The sequence below is a fragment of the Ctenopharyngodon idella genome, chromosome 18 (assembly GCF_019924925.1).
Source record: "Ctenopharyngodon idella isolate HZGC_01 chromosome 18, HZGC01, whole genome shotgun sequence".
NCBI classification, from domain to species: Eukaryota; Metazoa; Chordata; class Actinopteri; order Cypriniformes; family Xenocyprididae; genus Ctenopharyngodon; species Ctenopharyngodon idella.
In genome coordinates, this window is record NC_067237.1 from 18971497 (window position 1) to 18986562 (window position 15066).

At 38.2% G+C, this 15066-nt stretch overlaps 2 protein-coding genes across 2 annotated transcripts; both read right to left on the reverse strand.

Moving 5' to 3' along the window:
* Positions 1 to 392: 392 nt before the first annotated feature.
* Positions 393 to 3837, reverse strand: sec11a (SEC11 homolog A, signal peptidase complex subunit). The gene is made up of 6 exons (XM_051870320.1): positions 3616 to 3837; positions 3088 to 3197; positions 2416 to 2565; positions 1693 to 1812; positions 1466 to 1523; positions 393 to 733 (listed from the first exon to the last, which is right to left on the reverse strand). Exons 1-6 carry the CDS (start codon positions 3664 to 3666, stop codon positions 683 to 685), a joined length of 540 nt encoding a protein of 179 aa, XP_051726280.1. The 5' UTR covers positions 3667 to 3837; the 3' UTR covers positions 393 to 682.
* A 739-nt stretch (positions 3838 to 4576) lies between these two features.
* Positions 4577 to 14812, reverse strand: znf592 (zinc finger protein 592). Its single transcript, XM_051870301.1, has 9 exons — positions 14570 to 14812; positions 12208 to 14404; positions 10512 to 10690; positions 10251 to 10424; positions 10006 to 10150; positions 7704 to 7979; positions 6663 to 6775; positions 6427 to 6568; positions 4577 to 6344 (listed from the first exon to the last, which is right to left on the reverse strand). Exons 2-9 carry the CDS (start codon positions 14383 to 14385, stop codon positions 5904 to 5906), a joined length of 3648 nt encoding a protein of 1215 aa, XP_051726261.1. The 5' UTR covers positions 14386 to 14404; positions 14570 to 14812; the 3' UTR covers positions 4577 to 5903.
* Between the last annotated feature and the right edge of the window lie 254 nt (positions 14813 to 15066).

Consider the following 15066-nt stretch of genomic DNA (forward strand, 5'->3'; position numbering starts at 1 on the left):
GTAACCTCATTTGTACAACTCTAGCATTAATGAATACAAATATATTTATGTGGGTTGTAACTCATGGCGAGAGATTGCTCAAAACTGCGCATGCGTCGAACGCCTGTGTACACGTACGAGTCAAGTGAAGTATACTTTGAGAGGCTGTGCATTCGACTGTGCACGTATAAAAACAAAGTATACCCAGGGCTTAACCCTTTAAGGTGCACATTTTCTAAGCATACTTAGCGGATACTTTTTTTTTATATTTAATTTTCATATTTATGATTCACATCTTAAAGGCTATATGGGTGTAACTCCTAATAAAATACAATAACAATACAAATACTTTACATGAGAATTTAAGAAAATGATAAATAAGAATGAATTTATATAAAAAAAAAAGAATACACTTTCAAATTTGACTCAACATTTTAATTCAATACAAAATTTAGCCTTTAAGAAAGAGTTAGACAGATGGTGCAAGTACAGTTGTAAAGTCAGATCAAACAAAAAACTGAATTTGGTATGCATGGAAAATGAACAAATACAAATTCTTCCAGTAGTTCTTGTGTTTGCACTGTCACTGAACAGAGAAAATTATAATTTGACCTTTGTTTTTAAGAGCAAGTGGAGAATTTTCACATAAAAACTGGTCACAAGAGGGATGCGTGTTAACTGACAGCATTACTCTTGAAAGTCTTCATTCTCTGTGTACCAAAACAAACAGCCCGAGCAAACAGAGTACAGCATACTGTCAAGGAACAAAGAAGTGTTAGAACAACTGCAATTTAACAACTTCTCATCACTTAAAGTGCCCCTATTATGGTTTTACAGATATTACCTTTCATGCAGTGTGTAATATAGCTGTTAGTGAATGTAAAACGTCTGCAAAGTTTCAAAGATGAAAGTGCACGATAAAAAAAGAACCGATTCCGAACTGCCTGAAACGAATCGTCAGAAATTCCAGTCTTACTTCCTGTAACAAATTGGCATAATGCCAGTCTATGGTCTTCATTGGCTGCCCGCGAACAATGTCTACTTTGACCCGCCCTCAAACACTGAAGTTGAAGCTGAGGCCTGGAAGAGTTTGGTTCGTGTTCTTGACATGCACTTCCAAAGGATTAGGACTCGAATTGATACAGTAAAACCGACACCATCGTTACTGGAAGAAATTCAGATATGTTAAAGAGACATGCACTCTAAGCGGATAGACCAATCACGACAGACTGGGCCATCGGACCAATCAGGGCAGAGTAGTCTCTCAGAAAGGAGGGGTCTAGAGAGAACGAATCCTTTATCGAACAGTTTCAGACACCGTGAGAAAAGAGGCGATGTTGCAATGTATATTATGAGCAAATTAAAGTGTTTTTTGATCTTAGATGCATGTAAACTTGTAGGAGACCTCCAAAACAAAATTAGGAAGCTTTAAAATACCATAATAGGGGCACTTTAAACTTGATTCATTACATATTACATGGCATACCTTAAATTTGGGGTAGTCATTCATCAAAATTGTGACAATTCCGATGTAAGGCACAAACCTGTCATAGAGGAAGAGTGATCAGTAATGTGTTAATGTACACAAAGCAATGCAAGACATGGAATAAACTGAAACTTACAATACTGGATCAGATTTGTTTGTGCAAAGATGTCTAAGAATTCTACTACCACAGTATATTATTATTATTGTACCAAGCATCAAGATCTTACCCTCTTGCTCTGCCCACCACGTCTTTCTTCTCCAACCAGTGCTGTCCCTGCTTGTAAAGACCTCGGTCATCCACAGAATTATTGTCACCTTTCGTCAAGAACTTGATATCACCATTTTCTCTGAAATCAGAAGGCATTAATGTTATCGGAAGGATCGAAGACACACAGTATGCTCAGAAAAATCAACTTGATACTAAGAACCTTTAACATTAATGGAACATTTCCATTGCACAAAAGGTTCTTTTAGATTGTCAAAATGCTCTTTAAACTAAAGAAAAAATGGTTCTTTTAAGAACTGTTTACTGAAAGTTTCTTGCAGTACATACCACATTCAGTAACTATGTTTCCATCCAAAGTTGCAGATTTAACTTGTGCACAAAATTGGAATATCGCATAAAACATCTGTGAATAAAGCAGCGTTCCCATTCAGATCCTGTGCAATGAGATCGGTCCGCTGGTTGGTCCAGTTATGCCGTCCCATCTCAAAGTCACATGTCTTTTTTGATGCGCATCGAGGAATTTATTCAGTAAATGTTTCAACTGTAGTTTATGCGCATGTTTTCTTATCGGATAAAAAAATTTATCCGACTCAGTTGAGCGCATACGTTTTTTATGCGCATCTTAACGTTTCCTATCCAGCATTTTGTTTATGCAATATCCCAAAATGTGCATAAAAATAGGTGGATGGAAACATGGCTATTGTGATCATATAGGAATACTCACTTTTCATGAATTTTTAGGACTCTGTGTACAATGGGAATTTCTCTTCCTTCGATCCTGAACACAACAATCTCTCCCACTCTGATTGGATCTTCAACACGATGTGTGAGGAAGAGGAGGTCTCCTCTGTGAAATGCAGGCTCCATGCTTCCACTGCAAAAATAATGAAATTAACACTTTTATCACACTTCATTGACCTAGACATAATCATTGTTATTGTCTTGTGCAGATTTTGAAACATATGCCTCAATTAGCTTTCAAGTCTTTGAATTCCCACCAAAAATCTGCTTTTAAGAATTTAAAATAAGACATTCATGAACAGATTTCCAAATTGAAACATGCAGGTTCAACAAAAAGTATGGATCTAAAAAGTCACACACCAATCAAAATCAATGCATGCATAAAGAAAGGTTTCCACACAATTTTACCAGTGCATTTCTATGACTTTTCCAGTTGTTTTTGATTATAAGGATATTTAAAACTCACTTTAAGATTAATATGTTTCTGTAAATGAAATTACAGCCTAGTAAAACAGTCCTGGAAATAATAAATTCAACAATGGGAACACTGCATCATGTGAAAGGAAGCAGAGCATGCTGCTAAAAATATCACCATGATGTCCAAAGCCAAAGCCTCTGGTATGAGTGATGAGCCGCTTCATACTGATGCCCTTACCTGAGAACAACCACAATCGGGCTCTCGCTTCCAGTTACAACCATCAAGCCTTTCCAGATCATCAAGGCTGAAGATACAATCATTCCAAAATTCAGCACCTGATAGTAAAGCTGAAAAACACAAGACATGATGCTCAACATCAGCTTTTTCTTTGTCTCCCAGTGTGATTTTCACATTACTAGTGAAAGTATGTTTTTTTTTTTTTTTTTTTAGTAAAGATGCAGATTTCAGACGTTCTCAGTCCAGCGGCTTAAAGTGAAAGTACTGTAGTATTCAAAGGAAATAGTTAGCAGAGAATAACAGAATAGCAGCTGTTGTAAAAAGCCGATTATATTCTCCATCTGCTCAATAACAGCAATATATGTAAGGTCATTAAAAGCATTTTTCATCTGTGCAACTCGCAATGAACAGCATTAATAGAGCATTAATATGTGCAGAACGCTAAAGCCACTGTCATTCAAGCTGACGTGTTGTAAGAGAAAGCAATGCAGAGGAAGCTCCGAGCTAACTGGCTAAATAAATACACACCTGACGCTTATTCATTCGCCGCACATCATCGAGGAAATCTAATGATATCATCTTGCCTGTAGATTAAATATGTATGGCAAAAGTCAATCAAAAACAATTGCAAAATTATGATTTTGGTGCAAATGTTTCGCCGCCACTGCTGTAGTTAGCGGATACGCGGCGAATCTTCTGGTTGCGTTACTTCCGGGAAGAAAAAGGAGGGGGTGGGTAGTAGTTGATAGGTTGCCGTTTCTTTTTAAAATAAGTGTTTGTAAGATACTCATTCATCCCATGTTTAAGGCCTAACTAAACTAAAATTTCAATATTATGAGTATGACATTTTGTAAGAGCTCTTGGATAAACAAGTGAACACAATAAAACATGCCATGCTAGGTGTCTGTTATACCGTGTTGGGTACGTTACTCTAAAAAAGTAATTACTAGCTACTAATTACATCTTCAACAGTGTAATTTGATTACTGTACTAATTATTCTCTCTAAAATGTTTTGCATTACTTATTACTTTATATAATCTCGACCAGCTGAACAATACAAGGATAGACGAAACTGCACTTTTGATTCTTTTAAATAAACAATAAAAAAAAGCATAAATTAGCCTATTCTTGAACTGAACAAAGTATTTGAAGGGAGGTTACATTAAACATACATTTTAACATTAGATGTTAAATTTTGATGTTAAATCCACTATTGTTTAATACAGATTTGTATTTAATGCAATTAAATCAGAAGTGACTGTACAGAAAAATTAAGAGTAGTCCCTTACTTTACTTTTTCAAGGGAAAAGTAATTAAATTACAGTAATTAATTACTTGTTAATGAGTATTACCCAGCACTGCAGTTAAATGAATGGTATCTTTCCTGGTATCTTTCCTGTTCCCTGGCTTTTTTTTTTTTTTTTGTAGCCAAGACTAAAAATAACAAAAACAATAAATAAAATAAAACTCTTTTTTAGTTTATCACACTAAGATAATCAACGTTTTAATCTGAAACATTATTGGTGAATAACAAAGAAATAAAATAAAAAACTGAAAGAAACAAAAAGTAATCTTTGTATTTTACATTTTAAAGGCCCCAAAAACATCAAGCCTCTGCTGATAGCACAAACTGTAAAGTTGAGTCTCTGATGTCTTTAATATGTAAATTCTTCTCTTTTTTCCCATACAAGCATTTACAAAAGTGCTAAATTTGATTGTAAGAATGGCTCATTGAATATAAATGTAATTGAAACTAGTAATCTACATGGAATGAATATGAAAATATATTTTCTCTGAGTGCAGATACCTGGGTTTAAGTGAATACCTTTCAGAATAATGTAATCTCCATAGTAGCAAATACTGTTACAGATGTTTAGCTTTGTGATACAAGTACGCTACCTAATAAATATAAAATAAACATCATCAGACATGCCCTTCCTTCAAGACCATCACAGCATAAGCACCACCAAAGATTGACCATCAAAGCGGCTAAATTCTTCTGCATTTTTGGTGACCCTGAAAACAGCCAAAACATTACATGACTGTCCCACTTATGGCTACAATATGTAACATACATAATATTACCTGCATTGTAATGTACCAAAGACAGATTTGACGTGGTACATGAACAAAAACATACAATTGCTCTGTAGAGAAACACTGAAACACACTGACATGATGCTTTTGCAATTACACAAAAATAAATTATGATTATCCACATACATAGGATGAACAAGTAAGCAGTAAAAAGTGACAATTAATTGCATGAATATAACAGTTAAAGGGATAGTTCACCCAAAAATGAAAATTTTGTCATCATTTACTCTCCCTCAAGTTGTTCCAAACCTGTATGAGTTTCTTTCTTCTGTTGAACACAAAAGAAGATATTTTGAAAAATGTTGGTCGTTAGACAGTTGACGGCACCCATTGACTTCCATAGTATTTTTTTTTCCTGCTATGGAAGTCTATGGCTACCGTCAACTTACCAACATTCTTTAAATATCTTTTTTTTTTTTTTGTTCAACAGAAGAAAGAAACTCATACAGGTTTGGAACAACTGGAGGGTGAGTAAATGATGACAGAATTTTCATTTTTTTCAACCATCCCTTTAAGTTAATCCAAATAATGCGATGAAACTCTGAATGAGAGTCTGTTTTAAACATTATTTCATATATGTGATATATGTGACATGAGATATAGTATTTCACTGTAAGGCAACATGTTTGCAGTACCACATTTCTCAGCTGCATATTCCGCAATCACATGCTTGCAATTATGTTGATTAGCAGCTTTCCTCTGGAGTCCTTTCTTCTATTCAGGCCTTTTCTTCCTCAAATCCACTTGTTTCTGATGCCTGTGTGTTGTTGCTGTCTGTGGGCTCAGCGTGGAGTCTGCATTGCTCCTCCGCTGTCTTTTTTGGCGAAGGAGGTAAAGTTTCATCGCTCAAGTCTGTTAAGTTTTCTCGTCCTTTCCCTGTCTCCTCACGCTCCTCTGGTTCTTTGACCTTATGTACAATGAAGAGGTGTCTGCTGAGTGCTAGCTGAGATGTGAAACAAAGGCCGCAGTGTTGGCACTGGGGTGTGTCGCTGTCGGTTCTGTGTTGAGGTATGTGTTCCTGAAACTGGGCCTGGTTTTCAGAGGTAAAGCCACATTTGGCGCAGCGATAAAGTGGCTTAGGCCGCTTGGCAGGGGTGTTGTATGATGTTTCCCCATTTCCTGCTACTCCATGAGCCTCCTCTGCTCTTCTTTTCGCCCTCTGAAAGAGGAAAATGTAGTTGTACATGCTGTACCTGAAGAAATGTTTCTATAAAATAAATAAATGAAGTATTTGTGATTACCTGGCCTGTTGGTTTGCCCACCTCCTGAGATGCTAGCTTTGCCATCTGGCTGAAATCTGGGTTCTTGATTCCATGCATCAAGCTGATGTGGTTCTTTAGCATAGAGTGTTTAGTAAAGGATATCCTCTCATTTGTACAGTACCTTCAGAAAGATACAAAACAAGGTTGACCTCTTCAGATAAGAAAGATGCAAAACAAATATTGATGAACCTTTAATTATTATATAGTGGTTTTACCAGCATGTGTAAACTTTCTTTTTCCCATCGTGGTCGCTGCGAATGTGTCGTTTAAGACTCAAGGATGAATTGAAGGACCTTTCACATAGTCGACAAGGATGTCTCTTTAAAGACTGCAAATAAACAGGCATGATCAAATGTTAAAGGATTAGTTCACTTCAGATTTAACATTTCCTGATAATTTACTCACCCCCATGTCATCCAAGATGTTTATGTCTTTCTTTCTTCAGTCGAAAAGAAATTAAGGTTTTTGAGGAAAACATTCCAGGATTTTTCTCCACATAATGGACTTCATATTGGTTCTACACGATCCCAGATGAGGAAGTGTCTTATCTAGTGAAACGATCTGTCATTTTCTAAAAAATAAAATAAAAATGTATATGTTTTTTAACCACACATGCTCATCTTGCACTGCTCTGCGATGCTCCACGCATTAGGTAATCACGTTGGAAAGGTCAAGCATGACGTAGGCGGAAGTACCACGGTTGGGCGAAAAACTCCATCTCAATTTCTTCTCCAACTTCAAAACTGTCCGACATCTTTGTTTTACCTTTTTTGTAAATGCCGTTTGACTTAGTCTTTACACATTCACTTTGTAGACACTGGATCGGTACTTCCGCCTACGTCACACGTGACCTTTCCAACGTGATTACGTAATGTGTGGCGCATCGCAGAGCAGTGCAAGACGAGCATTTGTGGTTAAAAAGTATATATAATTTTATTTTTTTTAGAAAATCGTGTAGAGCCCTTTGAAGCTGTACTGAAACTGCAATTTGGACCTTCAACCCGTTGAACCCTGTTGAAGTCCACTATATGGAGAAAAATCCTGGAATGTTTTCCTCAAAAACCTTAATTCTTTTCGACTGAAGAAAGAAAGACATAAACATCTTGGATGACATGGGGGAAAGTAAATTATCAGGAAATTTTAATCCTGAAGTGAACTAATCCTTTAAAATCTCGAATCACAAATTAACTAGAGCAAAAAAGGAGTACTAGCTATTTATTATTTATTTATTTATTTATTGAAGGAAAGGATCTCACCCTGCCATGGCTGGTCTTCATGTGACTGACATAGGTCTCCCTGTCAGGGACCCACACGAGGCATTCTCCACAGGTCCAGCCAGCGTTCTTCATACTAACTCCAGCACTTGACTTCCGTGCAGCAGAAGTCTCTCTTCCCTTCATGCCGGCCTCATTAACTGTTTTGGTCAACCTTTGTTGAAGGTTTTGTGGTGACATTTTATCAGAGAAAGATACTGTCTCTGTCTTTTTGGGGCTTTTTTCTGCTTCACCTCTGAAAATGCCCCAATGATTAGTCTGCAGATGAAAAAAAAATTATATTATTCCAGTATCTGAATGATACAAATACACAACCACTTTTGTTCTGATAGAAACAAGACAAGACATCTCTTGTACTGTGGCAGTACAATGACATTGGAAACAGCTGTGGCAGATTAAACACAGTCAGAAATAAATGACCTGCTTTTTCTTTCCTCGATGCAACCACAAAAAATAACGAATATCTCTCCTTGCACTTTCATTCTGCCACAGTATTATACTACAAAATCCGTTTTCTGTTTACTGTCCGTTTATCCAGCTTTCTAAACAGACCACATCAAATAATACGTTTTGTATGCATCTCTGTGTTGACTGCAGGCATATCAAAGTTACAGCATTTTGCCTTATCTTTTGTTAAAAGTTACTGTAATTACTTGACAAAACAACTATCTCTCTTACAAAAAAATCTAAGAACCTTGGCGTCACACTGAACCACCACCTGTCATTTGCAAGCACCCCACTTCAAACGACAGACTGAACAGACTCTCATCTTGACTACTACATGCTTCCTAGCATGCAATCAAACTCACAAAGCTCATAACGAATGCCACAAAGAATGCTGCACAGATATATGACCTCTTGCAAAAATATTTGGGTTAACTTAAAAAAAAATCTTGCATTGGCTTATTTATTTCCACTAGGTTTTATTGTACCATATTTTCCGGAAAATAAGTCGCATCTGACTATAAGTCTCTCCAGGTCAAAACTGCATAGTTGAGAGAGAGAAAAAAAACACAGATAAGTTACATCGGTGTATAAGTCACATTTTATTATAAAGTCGGGAATTAGGTAAAATATTATGCACAATTATAGTGGCATTCATTATAAACAACATTTATTATAAATCCCAAGCCTAAAAAAAAAAACAAAAAAAGCGAAACTGAAACTATCGGCATGTGGGAAATGCATGCTATACAAATAAACTTTGGCTCATGTACCTCGCTCATTTACCATGAATCCAAATGTGTGTGCTTGCACATGTTTTGTGTGCTTTATGCTAATTGGATATATTTTGGAATACATGTCGTAGCATGTTTCAGATGATTAAAAAATGCTATATTCTGGTAAATATGGTATATATACAGTATTAGGTATATTTAGACCACACTTATTGGCATATAAACAGGAAGTACTTAATTCTGAGCAGATAATGTTCTAAATTGTCTGCTTGCCATCTGGTGATAACAGCAGTCTAATATGAAGCACTTTTTGTAAGTTGATTTGGTTAAGAACATCTGCTAAATGTCTTGAATGTAAATGTCTTGTAGTGCTACAATGTATAAAATGTGTATGGAATGAACTCACACCTCCTTCCAAACCTTTCTTCCAAAAAGGTTTCCTTCAATAAGTATAATTGAGCTACAACAGGTTTTTGCACGTCTTCATCTTTAAGAATACATGACACAATGCATAATCAAATATCTGACGTAATGTCACGTTATTTGTCACCTCTGTCTTTTGGAGCAAGGGCACAATGCTGAGGCCGGCTGTAGTCTGATTAACATGTATACAAGCTGGACAAAGCTAAACTACAATCACATTCTGTAAGGGTTTAGGTCTGTTAGTCCAACTTCACAGAAATCTGGCTGCTACAATTTCTGTTGGACAAGCGTTTACACAACATTTTTAAAAAACTAAATTATAACTTTAGTTCGACTGAAATCAGACTTTTAAAGTACATGTAAACACACTTTAATAGTCTAAAGTAAACTAACTAAAATTATAGTCTGACAAGAAAATGTGTTCTGATTAACTTAAACGCCTCTGATTGGCCGTTGCATTTACGCACTCAACAATGGCTACAATGCTCAACGCTGCAAAAACATGTTATAAATATAAACCTTTGATGTTCTTCGCAGAGCGCTCACACAAATACACACGGGAGTGTTTGACCTGGTACTCGATACTACCGATAATGCAGAAAAGTTGGTGTCTTTACTTTTTTAAAATGTAAATATCGACTTGGTACCGAAGAACTGCTACTATACACAACCCTAGTACAAACCTTGAAATGTTGCATGAAAAGTAGTTTCTCTGGGAAGAATGAAGTGCACTCTGGACACTTGAACACACAAATACGATGATGAAAATGTTGATACAACAGCTGCTTCCTCTTAAAGACTGTTTCACAGGAACATTTGTAGATCACCCTGCACAGAATGAACCAGAAATAACTCCTCAACACAGTTCTAGGAACACTTACAGTATTATGACTGAATATACGTATAACAGATCAATAGATGCACTTACTGATGGCTGGGTTCACTGCCTCCATGCTTGTTTTTTACATGCATCAGGCATCCATCAGAAGATTTGAAGGCTACAGGACAGATAGTGCACTTATAGAAGACCTCACAATGCTTCTCCTCAATGTGACTCTTCAAGAGGGACAGTGACATGAAAAGCATTTCACAATGCAGACACCTGAAAGAAATTGCATCTGAGTGAATCAGAGAGAGAGATGACAACACAAAAGAGGTTGGCCTAGAGGTCACAGTTCAAGGTACTTACGAGTACCCAATTTTACGGGCATAGTGGAGACAATTCTCTTTCACATGCTTCTGGATGTCTGCCGAGCGACTGAGTGCCCCACATTCAGGACAGCAATAAGGGGATTTGTGTGTGTGAATGCGTTGATGGGCCCTGTAGCTGCACTTGTTGGGTAGCAGCATTGAGCAAACCTTGCACATCTGCATTTAAAGAAAGCAAACATAAGGGTCAATGACACAGACGAGTATCCACGACAAATGCAAGGAAAAATCTCTTAATCTATCTTAAAAAACGTGCTAAGTTCTTAGAAATGTACTAACATTGATTTCATAGGGTTTTGAAAAACTTTGAGACCATTTTCACGATTGACCATCAAGTAAAAAGTAGTAACACATCTTCTTTATGTAACAGACGTAGGCTAGTAAGAGCTTTGCATGTAAACCTCACTCCCCTGAACTCAAGAGGCGCTCTAGCAAGTGACGCTAGAGACTGCAGTCTTTAGCCTCTTTGTTAGAGTGCCCAAAACCCATGCCGGCGGACCAGGGTTCGAGTCCCGCTTAGAATGGGCAGTTCGAACAGGAGGGGTTGCATTGGTGCCATGACCCGGATGGGAGTGAAGTTTGGGGGGGTGAATGTAACAGACGTAGGCTAGTAAGAGCTTTGCATGTAAACCTCACTCCCTTGAGCTCATGAAGCGCTCTAGAGACTGCGGTCTTTAGCCTCCTTGTTAGTGCACCTGCCTCCCATGCGGATGGACCAGGGTTCGAGCCCCGCTTAGAGCAGGCGGTTCGAACAGGAGGGGTTACATTGGTGCCGTGACCCGGATGGGAATGAGTTTTAGGGGGGTGAATGAAACAGACCTAGGCTAGTAAGTCAAGTCCCGCTTAAAGCGGGCGGTTCGAACCGGAGGGACTACACTTACATCTTAAAAACAGGTTTACTTAAGCATTAATTTTAAAAGCGGTCATTAATATACTTAAGGTATAAATAAGGTTTTTTTGTTTGTTTGTTTTTTTTACAAATATCATGAACTATAAATTATTAAAACAAGTTTTTGGGGGCCGTACTACATTTGAACTAATCTTGCCTAAAAATGTCAATTATCTGACATTTTTTTAAGAAACCTTCACTGACAGACATAAGGGTCTACAGAGGTCCTTTCTATGATATCATTTCCTGTTTTATTATTTTTTTTCTGCATATGGGTTAAATCACATGACTTGAATTGTTGGACAGACGTTTTTCAAATATTCTGAAATAGAAAGCAGTGAAGCAGTTTTGTTAAAAAATCCTAAGAAATAGTAGTAAAAGATTATGCCGAAATATATATATATTTTAAAGATTTGTTTTTGGCGATTTTTGCCTTTACTGTGATAGGATAGTATAGAGTGGACAGGAAGCGAGGTGGGAGTGAGGGGGGGGACGGGATTGTGAAAGGTCCATGAGCCGGGACTCGAACTTGGGTCACTGAATTGCAACAGCGCTATATGTCGGCATGCTGCCCACGAGGCTATGGGCGCCAACATGCCAAAATATTTTTAATAAATTAAAAACATCAGAAGAGGTAAAGTTATTGAATGTGTAAAGTAGATTTTAATGTATTTTGAATAAAAATGTATTTTTCTGACCCATTTAAAAACAATTATTTGTAATTTTTGTAATAATTTACACTTTATGATATGCTTTGTGATTCCAGTAGTTCAATAATTTGACTCACCAGACCTTCAGTCTCCGATGACCTCTGATAGTGACCTGCAAGTGCTGTGTAGTCTGACATCTGTTTATTACAGTCCAGACATTTGAATCCATGTCTAATAACTTTGTCGGGATAAAGTGGCAAGACTGCTTGGCCTTTGGATGACTCTGTGGTGTTGTTCCCGCAAGTTATCTGATTCACGGACTGCTTAGGTTTGGTGGGTGCCAACATCTGGTCAACAGCAATGGGCTTCATAAACAATTGAGTGCACTGCATCACCATGCCTTTGTTCTTGTGTTCGCGGGCATGTGCCAGGAGAGCGCATTTGTTGAAAAACACCAATGTTTTGGAGCAGTGAGTGCACGCAACTTCAATATGCACACTCCTCCGGCTGTAATGGTAAGCAAGACTCTTTTCCAGCCCAAATGAGTCACCGCATTCTAGGCAGCAATAGCCTTGCGGTGGGAGCTTGATATTGGTGCCTGGTGGTGGACTCAGGTCAGGAACATATGTTGGCACTGGGTTTGAGTAATTCAACAGTCTGTTTAAGGTTCCAGCTGCAGTATTTGGGACAACAGCTCGTGTGTTTGGGGAGACTTTTTTAACTTGATGCACCAATGGTACAGAACTGCACACCATTGACGATGATAAGTGAGAGGGCTCCTGTCTGTTAGTAGAAGACCTTGCTGTAACCGAGGCAGCCACGCTATGTGGGACTAGATTTAGGTTTGCCAAGTGTAACGCCTTTGGAAGGTAGTTTGTATTAGCAGAAGAACCCATCTGAGCAGAAGAAGCCTTCCTTTGCTTGTTCCCACCTTGCGTTGTCTTTAGGGTATGACTATTATTTTGGGTTTGAGGTTTCTTTGAGCTCCTCACTGATTTTGTGCTGGATTTGCCCCCCAATAAAGCAGTCTTCGAGGCTTCCTGATTTCCATCTTCAAAAATGACCTCTGAAATTTTATCATTTGAACGATACACAGGCAATGTTTTCGAGAAGGCATCTTCAACTGAGGACTGAGATGGCGAAGACCCAAACGGTGATGTGAAATCTTCGGTCTCAGAGTCTGGCAATATGCTTGTGACGGTGCGTTTGATTTCTCCAGATGAGGTTTTGATTGTCTTTATTCTGACTCGTGGGATGGCTGGAGGCGAGCCAGTAGTGACAGCTGGAGATGCTTTACCACTGCTGTCACTGCATATACTCATTGGGCTGTCAGGCTGTTTCACGTAACGTTTCACCACTTCCAGAGGACTTCTTGGGCTCCTTGGTGAAATGGGTATTTTTGGACTAATTTTCATTGTCTCTTTTGGGGTAACTGGAAAGTCCCTTGAATGAGTTTGCCCACCAGGATCCTTTTTAGCATTTAGGGCTGCTAATGCATCAAGACAAGAGGACAGTCTGGAGGTATGATCTTTGACACATGGACTGGAAGGAGGAATAGTCGTCTCAGGGGTTGGATATGCATTTGTTCCACAATCTTGGATGCAGTCCCTCTTAGTCGCAGAATCATAATTTTTTGATGAGCCATCACACTCAAGATCATCCACACCTTTTGAACCAGGCTGTCTTTCATTGCATTTGTCTGTCAAGCTGGATGCATCTGGATTTCCATGACTGTCTAAAACAGGAAGAGCCGAAGATGAAAAGAGTGAATCAGACGGGAAGTACGAGGTCTCTGCAGATTTTGGGCGGTCATTGATTCCATTGCTTTGAATGTCTTCAGATTCCGGGCTAGATATTGGGCTAAACTGAGGCATAGACGCTGATGGAGTGGGAACATTTTCAGTCTTGTAGAGGATGGGAATCTTTTCCAAGGAATGTCTTGAACAGTCCCCGTTGACAGAAGAGCTATCCAGCCTTGGATAGCTAGAGGAATGCGTCTCCAGTGAGCCTGCAGAAGTTTTGAACCCATTTTGTAAAAGCTGCCCCAAATGAGAGCTTTCCTTCTCCACAAGATTTTCATAGGAGTTCTGGCGGCTGGTGTTCTTTACAATAACACTGACAGCAGGGACATCAGTTGTAGGCACTGGGTGAGGGATCAAAACCGTGGCATCCATACACATCTCTGAGTGCTTCAGGTGTCCCTCTCCCTCATCCTGATTCCCATGAATGGCCTCTTTGGCATCCAGACTGGTCGCATCAGGGATGTCAAAGGCAGCCAAGAGATCGTCAAAATCAGGGGTCTTCATATCACCCATGATTGAAGGCTTTCAAAACCTGAAGCAAATAAAATATAGAATGAGAAATAAAAAAAAAAATGATATGCAGACCACATACAATTAATGTAAAATAATTTAATAGCAGAACAACTTAATTTAACATCCAATATCTATAACATTGCAATGATGACTAAATACAAAATAAAGTTTTAATTGTAATCACCATTTGATTCCTGGTTAATTCATCTCAGCAGTTGTTGGTGTCCATTAGTTTTGTTGCTTTGGACCTTCATCTGCATTGCACTGACACTTCCAGGAACTTCCATATTGGTCCAGCCTGCTCAAAGCCTTGTTTAATGAAACTTTGACTCCTTTCTAAGCATTTTAACATCATACTACTGTATTTGACATAACCACACTCCTGTTTTTCTTTCAGCCTGTCAAATCTAGCTTAGTATAGTTAGACTGTCACCCTAGCATAAATTAGTTTAACAAGAAAATTGTTGAAGAATTTCTTTTAGACCGATAGAGCACCTTTTTACAGGCGTTACGTCAATAAAAAACACATTTATCGAGAGTTATGGGCTTTTTGTACGAGGATGTTAGAGTTAGCTTTAGCGTATATGCTAACTGAGAAAACAAGCCTTCGACAAGCTAACAAACCGTTTAAAACATCGCTTATAGTCAGATTGGTACTATTTAATTCCGTAACACATGACC

Excerpts from the sequence above, each read along its gene's own strand:
- sec11a (XM_051870320.1), bottom strand. The coding sequence starts at position 3,666 with ATGATATCATTAGATTTCCTCGATGATGTGCGGCGAATGAATAAGCGT. Across the intron at positions 3,198-3,615 it reads GGCGAATGAATAAGCGTCAG|CTTTACTATCAGGTGCTGAA; the intron begins GTGTGTATTTAT and ends TGTGTTTTTCAG. Across the intron at positions 2,566-3,087 it reads CCGATTGTGGTTGTTCTCAG|TGGAAGCATGGAGCCTGCAT; the intron begins GTAAGGGCATCA and ends TTATTTTTGCAG.
- znf592 (XM_051870301.1), bottom strand. The coding sequence starts at position 14,385 with ATGGGTGATATGAAGACCCCTGATTTTGACGATCTCTTGGCTGCCTTT. Across the intron at positions 10,425-10,511 it reads GCCCGTAAAATTGGGTACTC|GTGTCTGCATTGTGAAATGC; the intron begins GTAAGTACCTTG and ends AATTTCTTTCAG. Across the intron at positions 7,980-10,005 it reads TTTTCATGCAACATTTCAAG|ACTAATCATTGGGGCATTTT; the intron begins GTTTGTACTAGG and ends TTTCATCTGCAG.